The sequence below is a fragment of the Mirounga leonina genome, unplaced genomic scaffold (genome assembly GCF_011800145.1).
Source record: "Mirounga leonina isolate KUSES-001 unplaced genomic scaffold, KU_Mleo_1.0 Mir_129, whole genome shotgun sequence".
Taxonomy (NCBI): Eukaryota; Metazoa; Chordata; class Mammalia; order Carnivora; family Phocidae; genus Mirounga; species Mirounga leonina.
Window position 1 is genome coordinate 56,515,513 of NW_023270323.1, and position 26,857 is coordinate 56,542,369.

General features: G+C 38.8%; 1 protein-coding gene across 12 annotated transcripts in view; it reads right to left on the reverse strand.

Moving 5' to 3' along the window:
* PCDH7 (protocadherin 7) overlaps positions 1–26,474 on the reverse strand; it is a 418,493-nt gene extending 392,019 nt beyond the window's left edge. For 7 of the 12 annotated variants that reach the window (XM_035005165.1, XM_035005164.1, XM_035005168.1 and 4 more), the window contains exons 1-2: positions 22,244–26,474; positions 252–308 (exon numbers count right to left, since the gene is read on the reverse strand). In XM_035005165.1, the coding sequence (XP_034861056.1) occupies positions 252–308; positions 22,244–25,405 (3,219 nt within the window). In that variant the 5' untranslated portion in view covers positions 25,406–26,474. Of the gene's footprint in view, positions 1–251; positions 309–14,897; positions 15,948–22,243 lie in introns of those variants that run through there. The other 5 variants (XM_035005167.1, XM_035005166.1, XM_035005175.1 and 2 more) reach the window with 2 other exon arrangements.
* Between the last annotated feature and the right edge of the window lie 383 nt (positions 26,475–26,857).

The window sequence follows — 26,857 nt, forward strand, 5'->3', positions numbered from 1 at the left end:
GTAATAAATTAAAATGTTGAGATTACACAAGAAAAAAAAAGTCAAACTAGAGACTGCCCAAATAATATTTTGTGGTTTGTAAAATGTGGTTATCAAATTTTTGGAATGTTTGCCTATCAGACCTGCAGAATAGTGCCCCTTCCTCCTCCCCCAGCCGCGAAGATGTCACCCTGTGAATATATGAATATGTTACCTTACATGGCAAAAGAGAATTAAAATTGTAAGTGGAATTAAAGTTTTAATCAACTGACCTTAAAATAAGGAGATTTTCCTGGATTATCCAAGTAGCCCAATGCAATCACAGTGTCCTTAAATACATAAGAAAGGCAGCAGAGAGTCAGAATTGTATGGACATGAAAATGACTACCAGCTGTTTATTGCTGGCTATGAAGATGGAAGATGGTCAAGAGCCAAAGAATGCAGGCAGCCTCTGGAAGCTGGAAAAAATACAAGAAAATGGCTTCTCCCTCCACCTTCCAAAAAAAGAAGCAGAGCCCTGCCAACACATTGATTATAGCCTAATGAGACCCACTTTAGCCTTCTGACAATCAGAACCCTAATAAATAAATATTTGTTGCTTAAGCCACCATGTTCACAATAATTTCTTACAAGGGCAGTAGGAAACTAATGTTACACTAAAGTAAAGACTGGAAAGACACCTGGAAAATTATGGTTAGATGCATCAGCCAATATCCCAGAGGACATAAAGTTTCCTGGTTAAATAGTATCACAATGCCTCTGTTTTCTTAGACACAGTTTGAAGTTAACTATATAAAGCATATTGAAATATTTTATCTTTACAAAGAAGGTTTTAGCCAACACCTTTTTAAAAACCATAATATAGTTTGCCATAATGGAGAAAAACTCAAAAATGCATTGAAATACTTAAAGTATTAAGGCACATCATATATCTTGTTCAAATGATTAATTATACTGCTCTATTATGATTCATGAAAGAATCCACCATGGTACTTATGGTACAAATGACCTAAGTGATAAAAATAACCTAGATTATTAAATCCTCAAAAGTCTGCTGCAACAAACATCTATGTATGGCTTACTAGACTCTACCCAATTAAAATCTTGGAAAACAAAGAAAAGAAGAGGAAAAAAAGAAGGAAGGAAGGAAAGAAAAATAAAAGAAACAAATGCTTCTCTTCCTTCAGCCAGACTTACATAGTTGAAATAGCCATTGTTAGCTGGAATGTTTTTGCAAGTCAACTTCCAATTCCTACAAATAGTTGCTATTATTAACTTATTAAACCAGAAATATCCACCAATGTAAATGTACTCTTAATAGAACATTTCAACCATTACCTTGAGGGAATTATACAGAGATTCTGCACGTTTTTGTAGAAAGTAAATGAGGTAGATTTTAGGAACAGTTACTGAAAATAAGGCCTCAGGAGACTGGAAAAGTGGGTACTATAGAATTCTAAAAGCCTACGGAACAGAGATGCCAAAACATTAGAAGAAGGATTACAACCAAAGCTAACAGTACTATGTTGCCCATTCCGGAAGATCTACGCCTCTGTTCTCCTTTCAAACTGCAGGCTTCACAACTGAAGCTAATTCCCCAAAAAATCAATCTGGCTGTTCTTCCAATAAGTAACCTCCTTTTTGGGTCTTTTACCATGAGGCTGGACAAGGACATTTTACAAATGTGGTCCTGCTGCGGCTTTTTTCAATACTATTTAGAAATGATAGAAATATAACTTAGAATTTTCAAATTATCATCTAAGTTAGGGTTATCAGTCTCTGTTACCTCCTGGAGGTGTGGTGCTTGCAGACCAAAATTTACCCTAGGATTTTAAAAGAGACTATTATTTCTTTAGAGGAAAAAATTGTGTATGTGCATATATTTATGTTTATGTTCATATTTATATTTATGTGAACTCAGTACATATATGTACATACATGTACGTGTGTGTGTATATATGGAGTATATATGGAGTAATTCGACCCTGAGTGATCTAGTGGCATTGGACTAAACAAGGGATACCTTACCGCTACCTGGACACAAAACCAGAGGTCTGTTGTGAAGTGACATCTTTAAGAGATCAAGGGATCAAGAATGATAGGAGAAAATTCAACCAGGGTTGTTTTGTTTCCAAATGTTTTCCTCTGTGTTCTGGATAGTGTCTCATATGAATCCTTTCATGAGAAAGTCTCACATCAGGCTTTTTGTTCATCCAGAATCCTCCAGAATAGAAATATAACTTGGAGAGGAAACATCTTAAAAGCTGTCATCGACCAGTCACTTACACAGGACCATCTGAAAGCCAGCTGATAACAAGTACCAGTGTTAACAGAAGACATGATAGGTGCTCAGGGGAGAAGGAGAGCACTAGAAGAAATGAAAAGGACCTAAAAATAATTAGAAATTGTAAAAAAAAAAAAAAAATCATTATGATTTTTCTTGGGAAACCCCAGGGCTATAACACTTTTGATAATCAATGCATAAAACAAATACAAGATATAAAAATACAAGCTTACATGACTATTTTTAGGAAAATATAACTTATGACTCAGATGAGTTGCTGTATTTTTCAAAGTTGCCTGGAGAGGGTGTAAATATTCCAGTAATGTTGCTGTGATTAAAAGCATCTATATAACTCCTCTTGGAAATCGCCTGGCAGCCTGTGTCTCTTTTCTTTCAATCTCTTCAATGATAGTAATAGTTCCCATTTGAAGGTGATTTGACATCAGCAAATTACTAAAAGTCATTCAGAGCCAAGTGTGAAGGATTCAGAGTGAACAGTTATAGTGAATAAGTTCAGTTTTTGGTCAAAATCACAGAATGGCTAAAAAGCAGTGAGGCTAACTGAATTGCTCATTAAGTGGTTCTAATTTTAACAGTCAAAGAAAAAAATCCATTAGAGATGCATAAAAAGCAAAAACCTGTTGAAATGTAAAGGAGGATGGGGTGTGGAGAAAATACATTCCAATTCCGATCCAATGAGAATAGTTAATGCCCTATGGCCAAGGTTGCAAGACTGATACAGAAGAAATAAATTAAAGCCACATTATAACTTCCTTGTGTGGTAATTGTCAATTGCCAGCCTCCCTAGGAATCACTAAATCCTTCCCAGGGTACGTATAGCTCCTCTCATAACCCTTAACCATACTACAGTATAATTATTCCTTTGCCAGTCTGTCTTCTCCACAAGACTCTGAGCCTCTGCCTTACATTCCAAATACAATGGGACATCAATAATCGGGCATTAAATAAATGAATGAAGAAGACTCATTTGGACACGTAACCTCCAGTTGTCTTACTTAAGGTCTTTCCTGATTCAGGATCATATAGGTTGGTAGGAACACATCTTAGGCAAACTTTGAGTTCTACCTTTGCTTTTAATAATTTGTAGTTACGCCATCAAGGCATATTGGAAATCCCAAATTTGTTAGTCCTTTGTAGCTTTCTCAGTGTGACTGAGATACAAAAATTAAAAAAAAAAAAAATTCAGTGTTTAAAATATTCTTATCACTTCTCCGCTTGGTACTCACTGACATCTGACTTCCTCTGAGACAGTGAGAAAACTCAGCCTGCTTGGCGGGAAAAATGAAGATAGAGCAAGTGTAAAAGCTTACAGGATGCCACTGCGGAAAGAAAAGAGCAACACCTCAGATATCTTAAACTGACTCTGCTGTAGAGGATCCTGAAGGATCGAGGGAGACAAGGATTGCCTATAGTCCAGTGTCTTCTAGGAGACTGTCGAACGCAGAATGTCCGCTTCACTATCATTATTCTAGCAATCTCCCTCCACAACTTGAAACCTAGTGAGATGGTTAATAAGTTTTCTAAAAGCAGCTTTCAAAAATGCCAGTATGCCTCCAAAATTTCATGCTCACTGAACTGATTATTATTATTAGTTTGCAAAGATAAATGTGTGACTAATTTAAAAACAAAATAGTTTGACTTTGTGAGGGTATGCAAACGTGCACTCCTGTGTGTGTGTGAAAGAGAGAGATTGAGAGAATGGAGGGTTGAAGGATCACAGAATGTTATCTTTTACCCTCTAGCACTTTCCTCAAAGCTTGAAATTTTTTTCAGAGCTTTTCAATTATAAGTTTAGGGGGGCAATGTAGGCAATCATGAAAGTACAGAAAAGATACAACTTCCTATCTGTATTCCCTTAGTACTTTTATTTTTTACTATCTTTTGCCTTTGATGAAAAACTTCCCCCCCACCCATTTTTTTTCAACTATTCAAAAAAACAGCCCCAGTAAGAAACCAGCTTAAATGAGAAAAAAAAAAAAAATATCAGCCAAATAATTTTTTGGCCCCTTGAACAAAACCCTCCTTTTATTTTTCTTTTTGTAACTTGAGACTTTCCTCTCCAGTTCTGAAGTATGTTTCTTTTCCTGTCTTCAATAAGACATTTTTTGCTTTTACTAAAAGTGATAAAATAATATGTCTTCAATTCTCTTGCAGATGAGTGCTAGGAATAAAATGACAACATAACGCTTATATTTGATAAGAAGATACTCTTAAAAAAAACAACAACACTAATTCTTCTAAGAAAATATGTTGGCTGCAGTTTTTAGCACCATCACTTCATTTTTGCTTAATCTCCCTCCATCCTCCCCAAAGATTGTTTACCATAATATGTAATAAAAATTACATTCATCCAATAGCCAATGATTCACTGTTTGATTTTTACAGCTTCTTACCTTTCCCATGAAGAGACAAATAAGTTAGAAACATGAGATAAAGAAAAGTTGAGTGATCTACTCCACTTCAGAGATTAAGACCAAAATAAATCTTATAAAACCTGCATCTGCCTCTCAGCCAGATTGTAGCTACTAATGCAGAGGCATATTGTATGGTAAGGCATGCTTTTAGATGTGAGGATCTTTCTGCATTTCAACATCTCTTTATAGGAAGCAGAATGTGATGAATAGTTTCTTTCTTTCTGACGCTTAACAAAAGCAAAACTAAATTCACAACTCAAATGGCAGCGCTCTTACTAATGCTACAAATCCAAAAAGCACCACACAGGTCAACTGTGAACACAAGGTAAGTTGCACAAGCATGCAGGACACAATAATTGAGGACTAGAAATGTGGCTGGATTTCCTTTGTGTAGGCTTCACACAAATCACTGTCCTTTTCTTTGCATGGAGGCTCTGTGGTCTGAAATGTAGAACTGAGCATTGCTGATGTAGAGAAGAGAAAGGCAGACAGACATATTTATACAGATGATAAAAGTACTATGTACGAGTGAATTTATTTTATAAGCCATATCTGTTCTTCCTTCATATTGCACATCCACTGTCAACTGTAATGTGACACAGTGGGGACACTTTACGTCCCTTAAGGATGTCACATCCTCTAATGATTAGCAAACAATATTATATGTAATATTTAAAAGCATAAACATACAGGAAAACAAAGGTCTTCATTAAACAACTTCTCAGGCTTAAACAGAGCAGTTACATGATTATAAATGTTTCTTTGCCATTAGGAGTCCCTGCCTCGTGCTGTAGCAACAACTGTCTTGTTTTACAAAAAAAAAAAAAAAAAAAAAAATCAAAAAGTTCAAAATTCATAGCAGCGAATTCTCAAGGATACATAAGCACGCATTATTATTACTTGCTTACTGTTTAAAGTAGGTATTCATGCTATTTATTACTGAATATTCAACACAATCCCCACTTACCTATGTGAATAGAAAAAACAACACAACTCACAAGGTGTATCCAGGAATCACTTTTTAGAGTGATAATAATATACGCAGAATTTCACTAGGTTCTTGTAATGTGGTTATGCAAAACACTTTTTTTCCTTCTGTTTTCCCTCCCTGAAAGTGTACCAATATCTACATTGATGTTTACAGATTTCATAACTGATTGCCCATATTCAGACGCTAAATCTGAAACAGCTTTCCAGCTCAAACCAAACGGTATCTACTTTACTTATACTGTACTGATGTAGTCATTTTAGAATGTATTAAAGATGCCTGCATTTAGTAAGCCAATAATAAACAATGACTAATTTCCAGAGTAGTTTGGCTTTAAGATGGTTGTTTCCAAACGGGAGTGAAACTTTTAAGAGAATGTTAAAGAGGTGGTCTGTTGGGTTCCGTAAGAATTCAAGTAAGGCCCGGAGGAGAGGAGGTGGATTCCTTACCATTTTATCCTACTTTCTTTCCATTAGTTGGAAATAACTGCAATGCTGGCAATATTTTGAATACCTATTATTAATGAAACAAAATTCTACAAATTTTTAAGTGGAGGGTGGAAACAACCACCTCAACAATTTGATTCAATAGTTTTAAAGCTTAAAAAGTTTAAATCATTCCAGTAGTATACAAAGATCATTTCAGAGCATAAGATACAAAATTACTACATAACAGAACCCAGAGTTATATTACAAAGGTACATGTTCAGAGACATTTATTCAGTTGAATAAACATTGTATAATAAAAAGTGTCATCAACACATTAAGAAAATGCTGTCATAGCAAAAAATTAGTAAATCATTATTTTTATAAGGAATGTATTTCAAATGGGCTTTGGTTGTACTCATTCACATTTTAGGGGACTGAAAACATGTCTCATAAAGAAATAGAATAATATTATATTTTAAGAGGAAAACTATGACATGATACAGGTCACATTTTAATTGAATGTTTAATAATGAGCAACTAATTTGAGGAAAACCAGAATAAATTACAAAAAAAAATTTTATAAGGAATTCACTATTACTTTGCTTTCTTTCAAATGTTGTGAATATTTAGAAACCAAAAACCAGAAAACAAAAAGAAAAACATGTATTTTCTTTCTGGTAAAAGGTAAATAAAATGTATGTTTTAAAAATCTTCTAGGTAAACTTTTATTCTCTATAAAAAGGCATTTCCTATCCTAAATAAAATGGCAATTTATAAAAATAATGAATTTATGTTTCTTACTTGTATTAATAATATACATAACAGACTATGTGAATACTGAGTGAAGTAAAGAATACTAAGGTAAATGACAAAAAAGGAAAACATATTAATGAGGTGTTCCCAAGAGCAGAGAGTGGGTAGAAGGAGGAAGTGCCTACTAGTCTAAAATCTACCTTCCCATCTTTTGATTTTAACTTTGATTAAGGTTTACGATGGTACTATTAAAAAAAATTGGACTGAGTGCCCTAATTTCAAGAACAGAGTATAAAAGATATTAAGATAGGACGGTTGAAACATCACTGAAGCCTTTAAGAGAAATACGTGAATCCAATTTCATTCTCCTAGAACTAGTTGACTATAAATTAGACATGTTCTGTCCACTTCGCATATACACAGTGGTTGAGGGTGTGGCCCCTGTATTTGACCCTCTGCTCGGCCACTTTACAAATTGTGTTGATCATGAGCAATTACTCAACCCTGCTGTGCGTCACTTGCCACATCTACAAACTAATGATAATTAGCTCTATTTCACAGGGTAGTTGTACCTATTTAATGAGTTAATATAAGTAAAATATGTTGACCAGTGCATAGGATATGGCATGTAATATAAGTTTAGCTATTATTATTTATGTATTACCCCGCTGAAATGGAATTTCAATGGGGAGAGATTGTTATCTGTCTTCACTGTTGTTGCTTCTCTAGTGTTTAGAACAATGCTTTGCCCACAATTACATAATTGGCATACAATAATCACTCATTCATTGTTTGCTCTGAAATGGTAACTGTATTACCTCTGTGTCTGTACATATATAAATGCATATACATATTATACATACATGTACACGCACAGACACTAGTTTCTTATTAAAGGTAAAACATTAGAGAAAAAGGCAAGAAGTTTTAGTAATAAAGTAAATTAAATGTTCCTGACCTAATAGAATGTGCACTGGTTTGGAAAAAATAGGTATTACCATCTTTTGTTCCTAATGCCGTATAGACATGCCATCTGTATCTAAAATCGATCCTTGTGTTCAACAGTTAAATGCAACGAAAAGCAGATTCAGATGCAATTAAAAAAAAAAAAAAAAACCCTTTAAGTTGATGCCACGATTATTGTCATTTCCTTGAAAAAAAAAGAACTGATTAATCTGCCATTTTTAATATAGGAGGTCAAATGTAAAATTAGCTCTAGAAGCTTAGAAAGGTAATTCTTAGAAAAAGTCTATTCAGCTGTCATGGTCCATTGCCTAGAAATTCTGACCAAAGGGCAGAAAAGAAGGAGTTCCTCTTCCTGACTTTTGATGAGTTTACTCTGTATTACCCTAACAAAATCACCACTTCCTACATCCCACTGGACATATATATAGTTCCTAGGCTGCTCATTACATATTTTATCACATGAATTTTTAACCTTATGAAGCAAATAAAAAGGCACAGTAAAAAAAAATCCTCAATGTGTCCGTGGATTCGTGTAATGATGCAGTGTATTGAATGCATATATATCAATAGTTGGTGAAGAGTCACTCAGAGTATGGTACCAGCTTCAGTACATTTTGGCAGTTTCCATATGCCATGAGAACTCAGACCCACTGGATCTTTGTCAGACCAATTAAACCACTGTGCATGAAAATCCACTGAGACTGTCCTTAGAAAAGAGGGATTATTAAACCTACATTATTATAGTGTCAACTGACTCTTTCCCCACTTAACTCCTACTGCTTTTCCTTTGGATCTTAATGCTGAAAATATCCTAGAAATGTAAGACTACATATTACTATCATCATTTAAAAAGACCTCCTACATTTGTGGAAAACTTCTTGGACTATTTTATATAAAGATTGATTTTATATTAATTAATATACTTAGATGCACTTATTGGTTGGCAAAATTAAAATAACTAAGATGCTACTTTATATCACAAACCCCTGTGAAGGCTGACAATTGCAGGAAGCATTCAATGATGTGCATAAAATTTAGAGTTAATAAGCTAAAAAATGAACTTCAGTTGTATCCCCCTAAAATTCATATGCTGAGGCTCCAAACCCCAATGTGACTGATCTGGAGCTATAGCCTTTATGGAGGTAATTTGGTTGAAAGAAGTCAGAAGGTGAGGCCCTGATCTATTAGAACTGGTGTCCTTAGAAAGAGGAAGGGAGAAGGCCATTTGAGGACACATTGAGCAGATAGCTGCCTACAACCAGGAAGAGAGTCTTCATCACAAACGAAATTTGCCAGCACCTTGATCTGGGACTTCCGGTGTTCAGAACTGCGAGAAAATAAACTTCTGTTACTCAAGCCATCCAGTCTCTAGTATTTTGCTATGGCAGCACCAGCAAGCTGATACTGATTCTCTTTTAAACCTGCTAAGAATACATAGGAGGTATTGTGGGCTAGAATAAAATGCATACTGCAACCTATGTAAATTAAAATCTATCAGGGATACTATGCTAAATATGTAAATTAAAATCTATCAGGGATACCACCACACTAATAAAAATTCTCAGATTTGGTGAGAGAAGTACGTTGGAGGGGAGACGACTATAGGGAGTTAGTGGACCCTGTTATATGGAGATGGATGGGATCTAGGAGAGATTCTGTTTTGCTTTTCCCCAGTTACATATGTCACATGGAGATAATAATAAGACCCGCCTCTTGGAGTTGCTAGAAAGGAGTAAATACTATAATGTAGTACACCCCTTAGCAGAGTGATTGTCGCAGAATAAAAGCTCAGTAACTGATGGCTCTTAGAGACTAGTCATGATGTGTGAAACAAAAATTCCCAGGAAAGATTGCACGGAAGAAGAAATAACTGAAAAAACGATGGAATTTTTTAAGTGTCAAAATGGATGATATAAGATATCAAACTGTTACGGGCGCCTGGGTGGCTCAGATGGTTAAGCGTCTGCCTTCGGCTCAGGTCATGATCCCAGGGTCCTGGGATCGAGCCAGACGTCCCGCTCCTGGCTCCGCAGGGAGCCTGCTTCTCCCTCTGCCTCTCTCTCTCTGTCTCTCATGAATAAATAAATAAAAATTAAAAAAAAAAAAAAAAAGACCAACCAGTACCTCTAAGGATCAGAAGAAAATGACTTAAAAAAAAAAAAAAAGATATCAAACTGTTACAAGCCGTTCCTAAACCACTTGCTTTACAGCAGTGAGCTCTTTCTTCTCCTTCACTATCGAGACATCAACAGGCACCGAAAGTCTTTCTGATAATAACTAGGACCTGTTGCTGTAGGCAGAGACACACCTGTTGCAGCTTAATCAGGGATCAGCGTCACTTTGAAGAAATGAATCAGGAAAAGAGAATAGCAGATGCTTCAAATAAGCAGTAGGACAAATTAAAACAAATGCCCCCCCCAAAGGAAAAAAAACAAAACGAAGAAACTTTTTAATATAATGGGTAGTGAAAGTATGCCGAACGTGTAAATGCATCTTAAGAAGGCTTAGAAAAATTTATGGATGACCAGAAATATTATCTTAAATTGTGGCAATGCTTGACAAAGCCCCAATTGTTTTGTGTGACCCCCCCATAAACCCTGTCATGTACTCAGAGCGGGGGTTGTTACGTAAAATGACAGAGGATGGTTTCCACAGGCTTCCGGACTCGAAAGGACTTACACAAGGTCACACTGGCCAATCAGTGACAGAACCAGGACAAGAAGGCAGATGTTCAGATTGTCTTATCCAGCTCATTTTCTATTTTACCAGAGGCCTTCGAGAAGTGAACTATCGAACAGAAGTTAGGAATTTCAGGGGCTCCCACCCAGAACTGTTGTAGCCTGACCTACCATCTGTAATCAGAACTGAGAAGGGGGCAGTGTTAACAATTCAGGTTTCTAGGCTATAGTGCAGACCTACTAGAATTCAATTTCTGAGAATTGAATGAAATTAGGACAAGAATCAACTACATGGCAATAATGTGGCCACTTTTTTAATTATAGTAGTCTAATAATAATGCGAGGGAGAAGGTGAATATGTTGCTAATGCAGTGGTTGTGCGCTTTTCTTTTTTTCCTTTTTTACTTCTTTGTTCCTATCTTTCTCTCAAAAGTATGGGAGCAGAAAATGAATGGAAACAGAGCAGTTGGACATGATATTCCAGACTAAAAACAAAACCCAAACCAAACCGAAACACCTGGTCTAAATGGCAGGAAGTGGGTGTTTACTAGTTTTTGACACTAATCTTGCAATCATATCAAGCCAGGTACCGTTCTTATGGTTACTGGGGCCTCGGGCCAAAATTCAAGGCCACAAACATTTGCTTTTGTCAGACCTGAAACTCCTTTTTCTGATATAATCTCATTACATCCTGGATGCCTAGCTCAAGTTGGAGACACTTGGTGCCTTAACAGAGTTCTAGTCTTTAAAACTACTGCAGGCTACTCATCCTTCCCCTAAGGCCCTAAGCAGAATCTTCATTTCTTCAGGACTGTTGATCTTGTGAGGTGCTGACCTAGTTATCTGCTTAAAGCAATTTACTCCAGGGTGCGCCAAAGACTAAACCCAACTCCTTCAGAAGTCATTTGCAATTTGCACTTGCAATTTAAGAGTGCTCCTTAGAATATGGGCTCCTAAGGAGTATTTTTTTTTTTTTTTTTGAGTAGAGCTGACACACAATGTTACATTAGTTTCATGTGTACCACATACTGATTCAACACTAAGTAGTTGTAAGACATTTCTCAGCTCCCACTTCACTGCTCATCACTCCAAGAGCATATTCTCTCTTCTAGACCTCTTTCCTTAGTAAACTAAGTGCATGTTTCTCTTTACAGATATTCCAGGCTCTCACCTTTAAAAGTGACGCTCACCATGGGCTTTCAAAATAAAAATGGAAACTTATACTTTATCGGTGAGCATGCATTGGTACAGTGAATGAATAATAACTGCAAGAACATATAAAGTGACAAATACAGACACTCATGCCTATGCTTGGACATATACGTATCTATTTTTTCCATAAGGAAAGGGATAATGATAAAGATAAGAATCTGTACCAGATGAGAATAAGGATCACAAGAAAAATACTGAAAACCAGCAAGTTTGCATGTTTCTTCATACCCCTTCAGAATATATCAGAACTCTACTGGGTGACCAAGTGCCTCCCTTATTTGCTTTGCCTATTCACTTAATAGTTTAATTTTATCTTTTTTAAGGGTTTGGTGTTGATACCACCACCAAGGAGGAAGGAGAGAAAATGAGAGTATTCCTCATTTGCTACTGAAATGAGAGTCAGACCCACACAGAGAAGGCAGGGACTCTAGCCAGCCCAGCAGGTAGCCTTTTATCATGGAGAAGTCCACCCAGCAGGGAAAGAAAATAACAATTGGGACACTCAGAGTCTGATATAAAAGTGGACATACCATAGTCCAGTAATCCAATATGAAGGGATCTTCAGGATATCTAGCATCAAAGCCCAAGCCCTTTGTTTGTTCAACAAATATTTATGAGTGTCTCCTATGTGTTAGGCACTCTACTAGGCACTGGGAATACCATGATAGACCAAACAGATGTGGAGGCAGTCCCTGTGAGTTTCATGTATATACCTTGCCTACCTTGCTTATTTTTGCACTGCCTATCTATGTAGAGACTTGTTCTAGCCATCGTTTTAATTATATGCCAAAGCCTTGCACTGTGTATTAAAGATTCAGCAAATTAATACAATCTCTATAAAAGGAATGGAAAAAAATCACACACATCCAAGAAAAGTGTTTTGCAAAGTTATAGATTGAAAATTATTCCCAGAGACATATTTCAAACTGTGGATTTACTTCTTAAGGGCCTTGGATTTTTCTAGAGATAGCCTCAAAAATATAGTTAGGCTTAAAGTGACTTACTCAATTCTTAAGGTGTTTGTTTGTTTTAAATCACATATGGTGTTTACAAATCCAGTTAATTAATTAGATCTGCACATTATACCCACAGCCTTTTTGTTTTTTGTTCTGTTTTTGGTAGTATTAATTGCAGTTTATGACTGCAAAAATGTTTGACAACCTGGGGCATGTTCTAAGGAATTCTTCTGAAGTGATTTTGCCCAGATAAATCAGAAAACAGACTGTATTCAAAAGCACAGATTTCACAACTTTCCCCAAGTGCTCGCAGTACACTTGAATTCCGACCTGGTATTTCTTCAAAGACTTATAAAGTTCTTAGGCTAGTTCCATCAGTCATAAATAAATTGTTCCTTGTTTCAGTTTCCTCACCTCAGAAATAACAATGGAGCTTTTCCTCACAGATTGTTCCAAGGAGCAAATGAGCAAACATAGCATTCAACGCTTTGAAACTTAAGAAGCATGATGCAAATATAATCTATCATTTTCTGCTCCATAATCTTCTTTATAATATATTAATTTCATGAGGATAAAGACTCTATTTTATTATTTTTTGCATAGCCAGTACCAGTGCTGATATTAGATGTGTTAAAAGTGATTAAACCAGTCTCTAACATTCTCATTTTCTTCTTTAGATTTTGTGATGGAAAATAAGATATTATCTTATCATTTAAAACAAAATATCCCAATGCTGAAATTTATAGGGTATCAGGTAGTTTGTTCTCAGTCTGTTTCCATCTGTCCCCAGGCACCTCCCTACATGGTAAATTCCAGTAATCACAAAGGAGGCTGATCAAGAGAACCGAGGTGGATGACGACTGGGAGCAAGAAAGGTGGAGAAAGAGGAAATTTGTGCAAAATAGGAACCAATGATGACATGTTCAAAGATTAAAACACACACACAAACACACACAGAGAAATGATCATAGGCTTCTCTCAAGCTTTTTGCTGGTTGATGAATGCTTCTGGAATGGTATGCTGTTGATGATTCTGATTCAGCTCAATAGTACACTAAAATCTTTGGGAGTGTTATTTTTTTGTTTTGCTTTATTATGTTTTTCCAATAATAGCCATAGTTTCTCACCCAAACAAACTGCATCAGTGGTTCTGAACCCTTTTCAACTGCTTCCACAACAAAACACATTTTTTCCATGGCAACCAAGAACAGGAACACATATACACAACTGAAATAAGGATTGCACACAACATTTACTCTTACTATATGGGTGATGTACTTGGAATGGTTGTGTTTTATTTCACATCTTTCTAATTGTGGTAGAGATGCACTAAATTGATTCATGCCTCAAAAATGTGTTGCAACTCAAGTTTTCAAAAGGCTGCCTTAGAATGTTCTTTGTGAAAGTTTTTATGTATATCCTCTTTATGTGGTTGCAGTTAGATTATCCCAAAATTCTGGACTTCTTTCCTCTATACTTTGTTTTCGAATTGATATGATTTGTTACAGGATTCACACTTTAAGTATACCTAAGGAAGTTTACTATTTTTGATGAGGAAACATGACATTTTCAAGAACCAGGAAGTGGTAACTGTTCTTTCACCAGCTTCTTATACTGGTCTTTGTGCTCAAAACAAATTGAGAACTTGAGGATAATTAGGTTTTATTCAGGAATTTCACTACAGTTTCAATAATATTTCTGAAAATGTCATTTTTGCAAAATTAAACAGCTAATAAAATAAAAATCTTGAAATATATACATTAGAGATTTACATGGGTTAAAGTACATTTCCTATCACTCTACATTTTAGTATTCTTCCAATATTTATTTATTATTATTGTTTTTTAGAGAGGTTGTGTGTGTGTGTGTGTGGTGGAGGGGTAGAGGGTGAGGGAGGGAGAGAAACTAAGGAGGCTCCATGCCCAGCGCGGAGCCCAACATGGGGCTCAACTCATGACCCAGAGTCATGACCTGAGCCAAAACCAAGATTTGGATGCTAAACCAACTGAGCCACCCAGGCGCCCCAATATTCTTCAAGTATTTATTTATTTTTATTAAAGGGCTTTTATATTGACAATAAATCACCAAAAAAAAAAAAAAATCCCAGGAATCTGGCATTCTTAGTATTTTAAAACTTTTGGAAAACTTCGTAGGGCAGATGATATGGTAAATGTACTATAAATTTATCAAACTTCACACACAGAACACTTATGTTTGGGCACAAAAACACATACAACAAACAGAGACAAATATATAAACATAGAGAGCTAGAGGGACCATCCAGTGGATTCCCTGACTTACCTAGAATACTATTTACACAACTAAAATTCAACCACTCTCTCTCTCAACAATATCTAAATTCTGAATTCTCGGAAGCAGCCTGAATTTATGTTATCTGACATCAAATAGAATAGCCTTCAGATAAATGTACCACAAAAGCAGGAAGCCACAAATTCCTTCTGAATGTTACTACAGTGACTTCAGGAAATCTAAGTGAAAGATTGCAAATTTTCTTAAGGAATTTAACAACAAAAACTTAAAAGTTCTCTAGCTAGTACAGATTCTTTGGTCAATATTTCAAGATTAAGGATAAACCAGTCCATTGGCAGTAACTGCTTAATACAACATTCTCTCAAATTTGTTTTACAAACAATACTTTTCATAACTATTGCTCAAAGTCCTTGCATATAGATGTGTAGGAGCACGCACAAATACACACAGAATGAGCAGGAGACGCTATCTTTTATTCTAACACACTATCTCACTGGCCTGGAAAAGACTGTGATTCCATAGCCCTTTAAAAATATTGATCAACTTAGGATTTTATCAAAAGTTGGTATTTAAGGTATTACAGACCAAGCTCAATAGGCTTAATTTTCCTGGGTCCACACAAAGCTAGAATCTCAAAAATATTGTTGAAATGTGCCTTGGGATTTTTTTTTTTTTTTTTAATTTCTGCTAACCACCTCTTTGAGAATGGAATCCCTGGTGATTTAGACATCCATTAGTAGCACATTTCTTTATTAATACTGCTTCTTTTATAAGTTTATTTATTTCAAAAGTATTTTTCCTTAAATGAGGGGGGAAAAAAAGCCTTGAAAATCCAATGCACAACAAGGGAAACAAGCAGTGATTGGCTGACACCCCACGGCCAAGGGCAGGCTCCAGCAGGTTTCGGAGTAGCAAGGTCATCAGAGTATGGTGCATAATGGAGCATCATATTAGAGTGGAATTCAGCCAAACACAGTAATGTATGGATGTAGACGCATCTGAAAGAAGGAAAATAAAGATTTATGCAGGTTAAAAAAAAAAAAAAAAAGCCTGAGGAAGAATTATCCCCCAATGTCTTATACCCAATCAGAATGCTGTGGTAAAGGTTTTGTTGCAGAGTATTTGTATTTACAAATTATCTGTTTGTAAGTAATAAAAATGCTCAGGGGGAAAAAAAGTTAACTTGTCAGATGAATCCTACTCAGAAGCTTTAATAGATTTTTTGTTTGTACACAGCATTAGAGTTCAATACAAACATCACCAAACTCCTGAAAATAAACCTTTATTCTGCCTTTAAAACATTAATTCACCAGAAGTGATAATTAAGATTAGTTTTAGTGGTTTCAGCTGAATTCTTCTTGGAATGTGATTTCTCCCACAACACTAATGCTAAATAAAGCACTGTGTAATGTTCCAAAACAGAGTCCCTGCTTTAGAAAAGATTCTAAGGGCTTTTAAAATAAATAAGAGAGAAAAGTAAAGCTGACTCAAGATCTATATGAACAGATCTTACTATTTCTATAGAGTCACCGTAAATAAATGGATGGGGAACCTTGTTATAGTCTAAAAACTGCTTACATACAGCTTAAACATAAAGCTCTAAACAATTATTATACTAAATTTCCAACATAACCTCCACCACCATCCTGTCCCAGGAAAAGAAATGATGGTAAAATATCTAACAGCATTGGTAGCTATTGTGAAGCAATGGTTGTCACACTATATTCAGTTTTTAAAACAGTTCAAATTTTATTCTTGAAATTAATATACTCAATCATTAGCATTTTATCACTATATAAAATTTAGATATGATACACTAGAGTGATTAATTGCCTAACAAAGGAGGCAATCCAATTGAAAAATTTAAAAACTGTCACATTTTTGTAAAAATTTGCTAGAAAACAAATTTAGAGGAAAACTTAGTTCACGATTGTGTGTTAAGGGTGCTACGAAGGTAGAGCACACCTGCAAAGTTGGCAAAACGTAAAGGAGCATAGAAGGCAAATAGAATTATCTATACTGGTGCAAAAGGTAAAAGATTATCCCAATTAGAATGCATATAAACTTTCATACACACTGTATAGAAAGCTTCTATTAATTTCAATTAAAATTATGTTTTTATTGAGGAGATACTAATCCCAGATAGGAGCTTATATCTGTTGTCACGGTTCTGTTAAAATTAAAAATTCTGTCAATTAACCTGTTGAATATATGTTCTAAACAATGTTAAGTTACTTCAATGAGTGTCATCAATTGCTATTTTACATAGGGGAAAAGAACCATTACTCTCTTTTGAATATCTATAAAATTTGAATTATAATTTCCCCAATAATTTACAGATAAAAACTACAGCCTAAAACAGAATTCTACTCTATTGCAAAAAAGTCAGTCTTCATAGCCAAATATATAGTTATACAGACATAGGTAAATCTCAGCAGATTTCTTTCTCTATTGAAAGACATACAGAGAAAGTTACATAAGTTCAATTTTATTCCTAGAGGTAGTATGATAAAAAAAAAGAAAGAAAGAAAAAACAAAAGCACTGGCCTCTGCATTCCATGACTTGTATCCACATTGGATCCTCAATAATCTTGTGATCTCAACCTAATTACTTTACCATAAAGGCCTCAACTTCTTAAGTTTCATTGCATCAGTCAAGGAACCAGCAGAAAACCAAATTCACACCCCAATGGTACAGGCAAAGTCCTCAGTCTCTCTTCATATAAAATGAAGGAACTGGTTTGGATGATATCTTTTAATTCTAAAATGTGATGACTCCAGTGATTTTAGATACAAACACTAAATGGTCGATTATATCTTCTTTCAATTTTATATGTGTTGAAAGTTCAAATATGTTCCATATATTATAAATGAATATCACAGTGAAATAAAAGTCTAATGGCATCATAGTTGGTCTATATGAATATATCTGTGTGTTTGTGTGGAGAAAGAGATACCAGGTGTACACTTTTCCACAAATAATGTATGTAATTACTCAAAAATAGAAGATAATAAGAAAGATTGATTTTGCTATATTTATCCAGCTGCATGATTTACTTAAAATCTATAAATCGACTCTGTGGTCTCATGTCTAAGTTATTTATTGACTTGGGGTAAGTTTGAGATAAGTTTCAAATTGTCATACTTGGACTTCCATAAAAATTTATATATTCAAGGTAGATCAAATCAGTGGATGACCCTTTCCTTATTCATAGACATCCAGAGATCTAGGTAACGTTGCTTTAGTACATATCTCCTGACTAAAGATGTAATCTTTCATCAGTTATTAGTCACTTGTCTATTATATCAGGCCAGGTGTAACGGAAATTCCACCATATGCAGATGTACTGTACCTCCTAAAAGTGTTTTTGGTTATACACAGCAGAATCATATTGTAGAAATTATGCTTATCAAATTGAAACTAGAAGCTGTGGTTGGCATCACTCTGAAGATGCATTTCTACTGTAGTATGTATGTATGGTGTAATGTATATACACAAACAGATTGACATTTAGTTTTCTCAGTGCTGAAAACTCTAATAGATGATGGCAAGTCATCTGTTTGCTTCCAGACTGGAAGTAATTTAAAAAAATAATTTCTGCCATCTTTTTAACTGAGTATACAATGAATATATTGAATACAATTTGATCAATTAAAGAGAACATTATTCAGACTACATTCTGCAGTTCCAAAGGCAAGGGAAACTATCACTGGACTTAATATGAATTTTTCTTGAGTATTTCTGCATCAGCTACAAATGGATTTTTAAATTAATGTTTATTCAAGCTGTATCTTCTCTACTCTTGCCAAAAGTAAAGTACTTTGCTTTCCATTTACTAAATACAATAAAATTTTTACTTGCCAGTGCATTATCTAAATAACAGCATGGCATGAATAAACTCAACAGGACCTAAAAATAATAAACAAAGTAGTAATTATACTTTTATATGCTTACTAATCTTTTGGAATTATATTAATTTTTAAGAAAATTGAAAAATATTTAACACATAGTAAAACTCTGACGATTAAAAAGTAAGTAGAAAAATAGAATGCCTCTGTCTTTATTTTACAAGTCAAAAGCACAATTGTACTTCCAAGTCACAAAACTTGAACAACCACTAAAACCAGGTTTACCAAGCAAAGGAAAGGTGGACACTTAATCTCAATAATGCTGTCAATGATCCACATTCTGCTCAACTAGATACATTATTTAGTTGAGAGCAAAGGCTTTTGCTTGAACTGCAAAGGCCTGAACTATGGAAACCTGGGCTACATCATCAGTTTTGCTAAGGTGTGATTTTCAGGAAAGAAAAAAAAAATATATATAGCAACTCTGCAACACACATCTAGATTCTGCCAAAGAGGAACTATAGAAGCTTGATTTGAAAATTTCTAGACCCTGTGAAAACAAACCAAAAAGGGGGAAGGGCATTATTTACAAACTTATTTCCACAAAGCTATTTAATTTATTACAATATAACCATTAACAGGATTTAGGAGCAACACTTTGAAATGTCTAATTCTTATGAAGAGAAGAACACTGTAGACAGATATCACTTCCATTGTATCACAGGTAAAGAACTATGGTAAGGCAATTCAAGAAAATTATAAATAAAATGAAGCCTTTATGTCAGATGAAATCTCTGATTTTTAATTAATCCCTATCATAAGGAATTAAAATATGGCATCCCTCAGGGTTTTCCTTAGATAAATTCAGTATCAAAGGGGGGAATTATAACAAAACCTTGTGCTCTTTATTTTATTTTATCTTACATCAAATTTAACCACAGAAAATACATTTTGGCAGTTGTATAACAATTAAAGTTAATATCTTTTTAAAATGAAAATAGAAAATCATCTCCTTATGGTACAAGCAAAAATCAGAACAAAAAAGATCCTGTTTATTGTGTCAGATGTCTAAACAGAATGTAACTTTGTAAATGGATCCCTTGTCCCCTGACAGCAATATTGAAGAGATGAAGAGTATCAATTACTATTACTAATTACATTAAGGGGAATGTGTTTCATTCTCCTCTATTTCATTTTGGCTCAGCTATTTATTATGGTTAAAACTTTACACATCTTTTGAATACTGAACAACATATAAGTTTTCCAGTCACTTTTGGCAAACTGCATGATTTATACCGATGGCTTTGCAGGTTTTCTATTTTGGTATATGGACTTCTTTGCTCTGTTAAGGAGTCTAACACCATACATTAGTTTATTTATAAGCCTATCACTTTGCCTTTTAAACAGGATGCCACAACAGCTTGATATTGGCTGTCTTAAATGCTCAAGAATATAGAGCCAACCTCATTTGATGAGCCAAATAAAGCTTAAGTGGCAGCACAGATCATATGAGGGCGTTGTATAAAATATCTATAAATCTGCCACTTGATATGTCCCCTCCAAAGTTTAAGATTACACAATTTAGAATGCAAATGTCATTCAGCCACGGGACAAAACATCCTATTAGGATTACAGCGAAGAAGTAAACATTCTGCAGAAAGATGTCTTCACACACGTTTGCACTGCAAATTATCATTTTCCAAGGAAATTTCTGTAGATATAAATTTATTTGTGGGTGTTTCTAAGTCGATCTTAAAAATGTAGTATTATTTTAACTAGATGTGTCCTTGTTTACAAAACTGGTAAAAGTACCACAAACACACCAAAAATCTTCTTCTAACTCCAGGTAAAGCAATAACACAATAAATATAAACCCTCCCCTTAGTAAATTTCAGGTTAAAAGAAATAAGTAACTCAGGCTCACCAGCATCACATATTTTCAAAAGCCATTTAATGTAATGAAGTTCAAGCCTGTATTTTCTTGAATTGCTTTGACAATTGGATATAAAACCACGTTAAGTCTGTTTCTCCTTATCCAAATAGCTACAGTAAGGTACTATAAGCAGCAAATATTTCTTTAGGAAATTGATTTTTAAAACTATGAAAGCGATAAGGAATTATTATCTCTTTTCTATGTCTTTAATGAGCCCATCAATAATATCTTTAATGATGCTATAAAACAAGTTTTTCTTTTGCCTTAATTCTTCTCAGATTGCACATTCCACATGCAAAGCATATTTAATAGAAAAACTATTATTCAATATTATTTGACAGTCATAAATGTGTTTTTTGAGATGAGTTCTCGGGATAAGAAATATTTTATTAGTGGGGTTGCTACATCATTAGACACAGCAGTGTCCAAAAGGTTTTACTGGCTGAGTGTCAGACCTTGGTGGGTGTAAAAAGTAAACTTTGTAAGCATTACATATATCACACAAGCAAAACTTCCAAAAATAAATTTTCTATTTTCTGAAGTTCATCTCAAAATATGCTTTTTTAAACTGTTTCCACATTTCACTGAAAAACAGCTGTATCAAATATTCCATATAACCTTAATAGTGTCAGGATATCGCAATGCAGACCAAAATTTTCTTGTACACAGTGCATCAAACAAGAACATTTCTGTTGCTTGGCTTAAGTAATAAAAGGGTCATGTACTTTACTTTTGCTTATAAACTTTTAATACCAAACATGAAGAATGCAAGTGCTAACTGCAAAGCCTCACAGAAGTTTGTTACAGGCACAGAAGTATTAAAAACGTATACACAAACAATGAATCATGGCACACTACATCAAAAACTAATGATGTAATGTATGGTGATTAACATAACAAAATAAAATTTTAAAAAGTGTAGTTTTGCATGATATTTGCATATCATTAAATATTTTTAAACCAACAGTTATGTCAAAGTAGTCAGTATTTAAGTATCTCAGACTTGGTACTGTATTTGCATGAGCCAGCCTCCGTGATCTGTAAAATCCTACATAATACATTAACACAGTTAAAACTTTTATAGTGTCCAATTTGCAGAGGCACCAGTAGTAACTTTAGAAATTTTCTCCCTGGATGTAATTATCCACTCAGTAGCCACAAAACAAAATAATTTCAGGTCAAAACTAACCACCCAAACAATATATACATATTTATCTTGAAAACAGAAAATGTAGGATGAATTAGTACTGTCCAGTATGAAGTACTGCCTACTTGGAATATGTTCTGAGGTAGCTTAGTAAACACTGGTTTGGTAACTTGCAAAATGCAACAGTGCACCTTGCGCAGATGGCCTGTATTCAATTAATGATACATGAATTAACATTAAATTACTGCCATTAAATTTTTAAATAATAGCTTAAAAGAGAGAAAACAACACTTCACAGAAGATGCTCTGCCTCCGAGTTCTTAGCCTTGTGTGGGATATTTAAATATATTTGGAACACATCTTACCTGTTTGCTGTACTTGTTATTGGTTTGACAGCTGTATTCAGAGCAGTGATCTGATCCAATTGAAATGTTGTCTCCTGCTCCCACAAATGTGTTGGCTGGTGGTAGATCTTGTACGGCCTGGTGTTTTTTTCCTGCAGTTGGTGACTGGGGGTGAAGCTGGACAGTAGGCAACGGAGAACTAGATTTGTAATGCCTGGCCAGGTCAGGACTGCCGGGCCCCCCATTAACTGATCGGTATCGCCCCATGCTTGGGCTGTCTGACAGCTTCTCATTGACGCTATCATACCTCTGTCCATTTGGCTTAGAAGCTTCTACAGTGACAATGCTGCTGTAGAGAGGCTGCTTAGACTTTTTGTTTTTCTTGTCCTTTTTAGGCTTTTTAGATTTGTCGTGCTGCTGGGGTGTAAAAAAGTCTTCATGATCTTTTTTGCCAGCTTCATAGCCATTTTTATTTTTGGACCGGCAGTACCTTGCCATCACTACAATTAAGATGATGAGAATCACTGTCATAATTCCAGCAACCACCCCAATGACAATACTGAGTCTCTGTTTGCTAATTTCATAACTTGGGTCACCAGCTATGTCCTGGGTGAGTGGGGTGTGCAAACTTCTGGCTATCTGGGAGTCAATCACAGTTGCATTGGAAACACTTTCATTGACAAACACATGCACCAGAGTCGTGGTGGACTGGGAAGGCTGTCCACTGTCATTCACTTGCACCACCAACCTGTGCAAGCCATAATGCTTTTGGGTGAGTTTTCCCACTAAGGAAACCACACCACTGGTGGAATCAATCTCAAACAGCTTGAAGGGATTCCCTCCCACAATGCTGTAGTTAAGGTCTGCATTGATGCCCTCATCACTGTCCCTTGCCAACACTGTAGCTACTACTGTCCTGACATTACTTGAAGGTGGCAGTAAAGTGTAGGAAATGTTTCTGGGAAGGGTAACTGTGGGAGCATTGTCATTCTCATCCATCACAAAGAGAGAGACTGTGGCTGTGGCTGATCTGGGAGGATCCCCCCCATCCACAGCCTTGACTCTGAAGGTGTATGTGGTCTGATGTTCCCGGTCAAAAGACATTGTGGAGTAAATGGTCCCTGTGTCGTTTTCAATGGAAAAAATGTTACTGTTTTCCTCTATGTAGAGGCTCATCTCCGCATTGCGCCCCTTGTCTGCATCCATCACCGTGACCATCCCCACCGGGCTGTTGGGCTGCAAGTTTTCTTTCACATAAAAGGTAAAGACGTCCTGCATAAACTTAGGGTCATTGTCATTCTTGTCAGCCACCTGCACAATCACCGTGGTGCTGCCCTGCAGCACCGGGATGCCTTTGTCTTTGGCATTAACTTTAAACTCATACCTGTCTGTCTGCTCTCGGTCCAGCACCGTATTGACAAGGATGTCCCCAGAATCAGGATCGATGGCAAAGATCCCCATCACGGAGGAATCCAGAGAGTAGGCAATCTCTGCATTTTTCCCACTGTCCGCGTCTGTCGCCAGCACCGTGGCCACCCTCTCCCCAGGGATGTTGTTCTCTGGAAAGTAAACCTCCACCACGGACTGGCCGAAGACCGGCGGGTTGTCATTGGTGTCTCCTACCTTGACAACCAGGGAGTTGTTGCTGGAGAGGCTGGGGCTGCCCGAGTCCACCGCCACAATGACCACGTTGAATTCCCGGGTGGTCTCATAGTCCAAAGGGGCCGAGGTGTGCAGAAAGTACTTTTTCTTGTTCTGGTCGCCCTCTGTGTCGCTGGCCGGCTTGAGCTGGAAGGGCACGTCACCCACCACGGTGCAGGTGACTACCCCATTCTCGCCTTGGTCTCGGTCGGACACCTGTACCAGAGCAATGGGGGTGTCCACCAGAACATCCTCGGCCACGTTGGCCACCCCATCCTTGAGTGGGATACGCCCGATCTTGCGGATTTCAATGGACGGAACGTTATCGTTCTCGTCCTTGATGTTGAGGACCACCGTGGCCTTGTCGGTCTTGGGGGGCTGCCCGCGGTCGCGGGCCATGACGGTGAAGCGCAGCTGGTTCACCTCCTCGCGGTCGATACGGTGCAGGACACTGAGCCAGCCGGACGTCTCGTCCAGGCGCAGCAGCCGCCGCACGGATTCGGTAGCCGCTCCGAACACATACTCGATCTGTCCGTTGACCCCCACGTCCAGGTCGGCGGCACGCAGCTGCAGGATGGGAGTCCCTGGGGCGCTATTCTCGGCCAGGTCAGCTTCGTACACGCTCTTCTCGAAACGGGGACTGTTGTCGTTCACGTCGGTGATGAGCACCCTCAGGATGGCCTGCGAGGAGCGAGGCGGGTCGCCACCGTCGCGCACCCGCAGGGTCAGCTCGTAGGAGTCGCGTTGTTCCCGATCCAGCGCCCCCTTCACGATCAGCTGTGGCTGCTTCTCGCCATCCGGGGTGTCGGCCACCTGCAGTTCGAACACGCCGCTGCGGCCACCGGCGTTGGTGCCGCCGCCGCCCTCTGGGGCGTCCGGCCGCCTCCTCGAGCCGCCGTTCCCGCCGCCCCCGGGGTAGGGGGCGCTGTCGGCGGGCCCAGCACGCCGGCCCTCGCCGCCGCCGCCGCCGCCGCCCCCGCCCCCGGGCTCCTGGAGCAGCTCGTAGCGCTCGATGCCGTTGCGGCCGAAGTCGCGGTCAGTGGCGGTGGGTAGCAGGTAGAGCGTGCCCACCGGCCTGTTCTCCTCCACCGTGAGCGTGAGCACGGGTGACGGGAAGGTGGGCGTGTTGTCGTTGATATCGAGTACGATGACCCGGCCCTCGAACAGGTCCACCCAGCTCTGCGAGGGCCCGATCACCGACACTTCGAAGTCCAGAAAGCACTCGTTCTCGTCGAAGATCATCTGACACTGGGGCAGCTTCTCGCGGTCGATGCGCCGCTCGCTCGTGCTCAGCTCGCCGGTGAGGTTGTCGATCTTCAGGTACTCCGAGCCCGACTCGAGGCTGAAAGTCACCTCACCCGAGCCGGTCACGATGCCCAAGTCCGAGGCGACGTTGCCGATGCGGACGTCCGCTGGGCCCTCCTCGGCCAGCCGGTATCGGAGCAGCTGCTTGGCGGCCGCCAGGCTGAGCGAGAGCGGCAGGAGGAGACAGCAGCCCAGGCACCAGCCCCGCGCCCATCCCGCGGTCCGCATCCTCAGCATCTTCTCCTGCTGCTGCTGCTACTGCTCCTTCTAAGCACAGCCCCCTCGGCGCCCCCCTCCTAGGGGGCCGACCGCCTGCCCTCCTCACAACCTTCTTCTCTCTCCGGGAAAGGGGGGGGGGGGGCAAGAGCACCGTGCGGAGTCGGCCGGGGGACCAGCGATAAATCCTTCTTCTTCTTCTTTTTTCTCCTTCTGCTTCTTCTGAAAGTTATTGTTCCATAATTCATGCAATGGGTGCTAATCGCCCGCTCGCCGGCCGCCGTTCAGTCGCAGTCCTCACAGTTCACGGGACACTGCGCGCCGCGGGCTCGGCGCCCCCCCAAAGTCATCCCCGCAGCGGGCGGAGGATCCCGAGCTCCCGTCCCCGCTCTGTCGGATGGGGCCGGAACCGCTCCGGCAGGCGGGCGGTGGAGCCGGGAAGCGGCGGGGAACAAGCCTGCAGCCTCCCCCGCCTGCCAGCCCCGTTCGTCTTCGCTGCTACTCGAGTTGAGTCCAATCCACGTTGCAGCCACTCACTCCAGACCCAGCTCCTGCTCCGGCTGCCCAGGCAAACGTGAGTTGCTTCCTGCACGAGCGCTGGGGCCAGCAACAAGCCAGGCTGAACTCTGACTCCGCTCTGGCAGCGGGGGAGCCAGTCAACAGATCGCGAATGAAGAATCCCTGGCAGGTCGCTCCGGGCACCGTGCAGTGGAGACCACTCGCGTCACACAGCGGTCCGCGTCCGGGTCCCCCCCGCGCGCCGAAGAGCAGCCCGAGCCATCTTCAGAGACGCCCAGAGAGTCAGTCCCTTCTCACTCCCAAGAGCTCGGGTTTCTCTTTTTTTCTTAACAACTCTGCGCAAGGTCATTAGTCACGAAGCCGCCGCCTGAAACCGCAGCAGCCGTTCGCCCGCGGGGGCGAAGGCTGAGCCAGCCGTGCGCACCGCGCGGTGCCCAAGTTTGGGTTCGCAGCCGCAGAGTCCGTGCCTTTCCTCATCTGCATTCGGCCCGCAATTCCGAGCACTGGGATCTGCAGCGCTGTGCGCGATTCAGGGAGGAGATTGCAGGCTCTCTCCCCGCTCTCTCTCGATCCCTCCCCTCCCTCCCTCTCTCTCCTCCCTCCTCCTCTCTCCTCCCTCCTCTCCTTTCCCCTTTCCCCTGCTCCCACTCTCTCTCCTGCACGCTCCCTCCCCTTCCTCCCAGTCCCAATGCTGGCAACTCAAGCTGAACTTGATCCCTTTGCAGTTCAAAGGTGAGCAAACCAGGCTCGGTGCTCAGGCGACGTTGGCCTGGCGAAAGCCCCCGGCCGGGCTCCCCCAACGGCAATTAACAAAGATGCCCAATTCTGTCCGGATTTCCGAAGAAAAGCCAAAGGCGCTGGGGAGGGGTGAGCGGGAGGTGGAGTCAGAGACAGCTGCCAAGTAGCTTAAAAAGAAAAAGAAGAAAAAAAAAAAAAAATCCAGTTTGCCAAGGG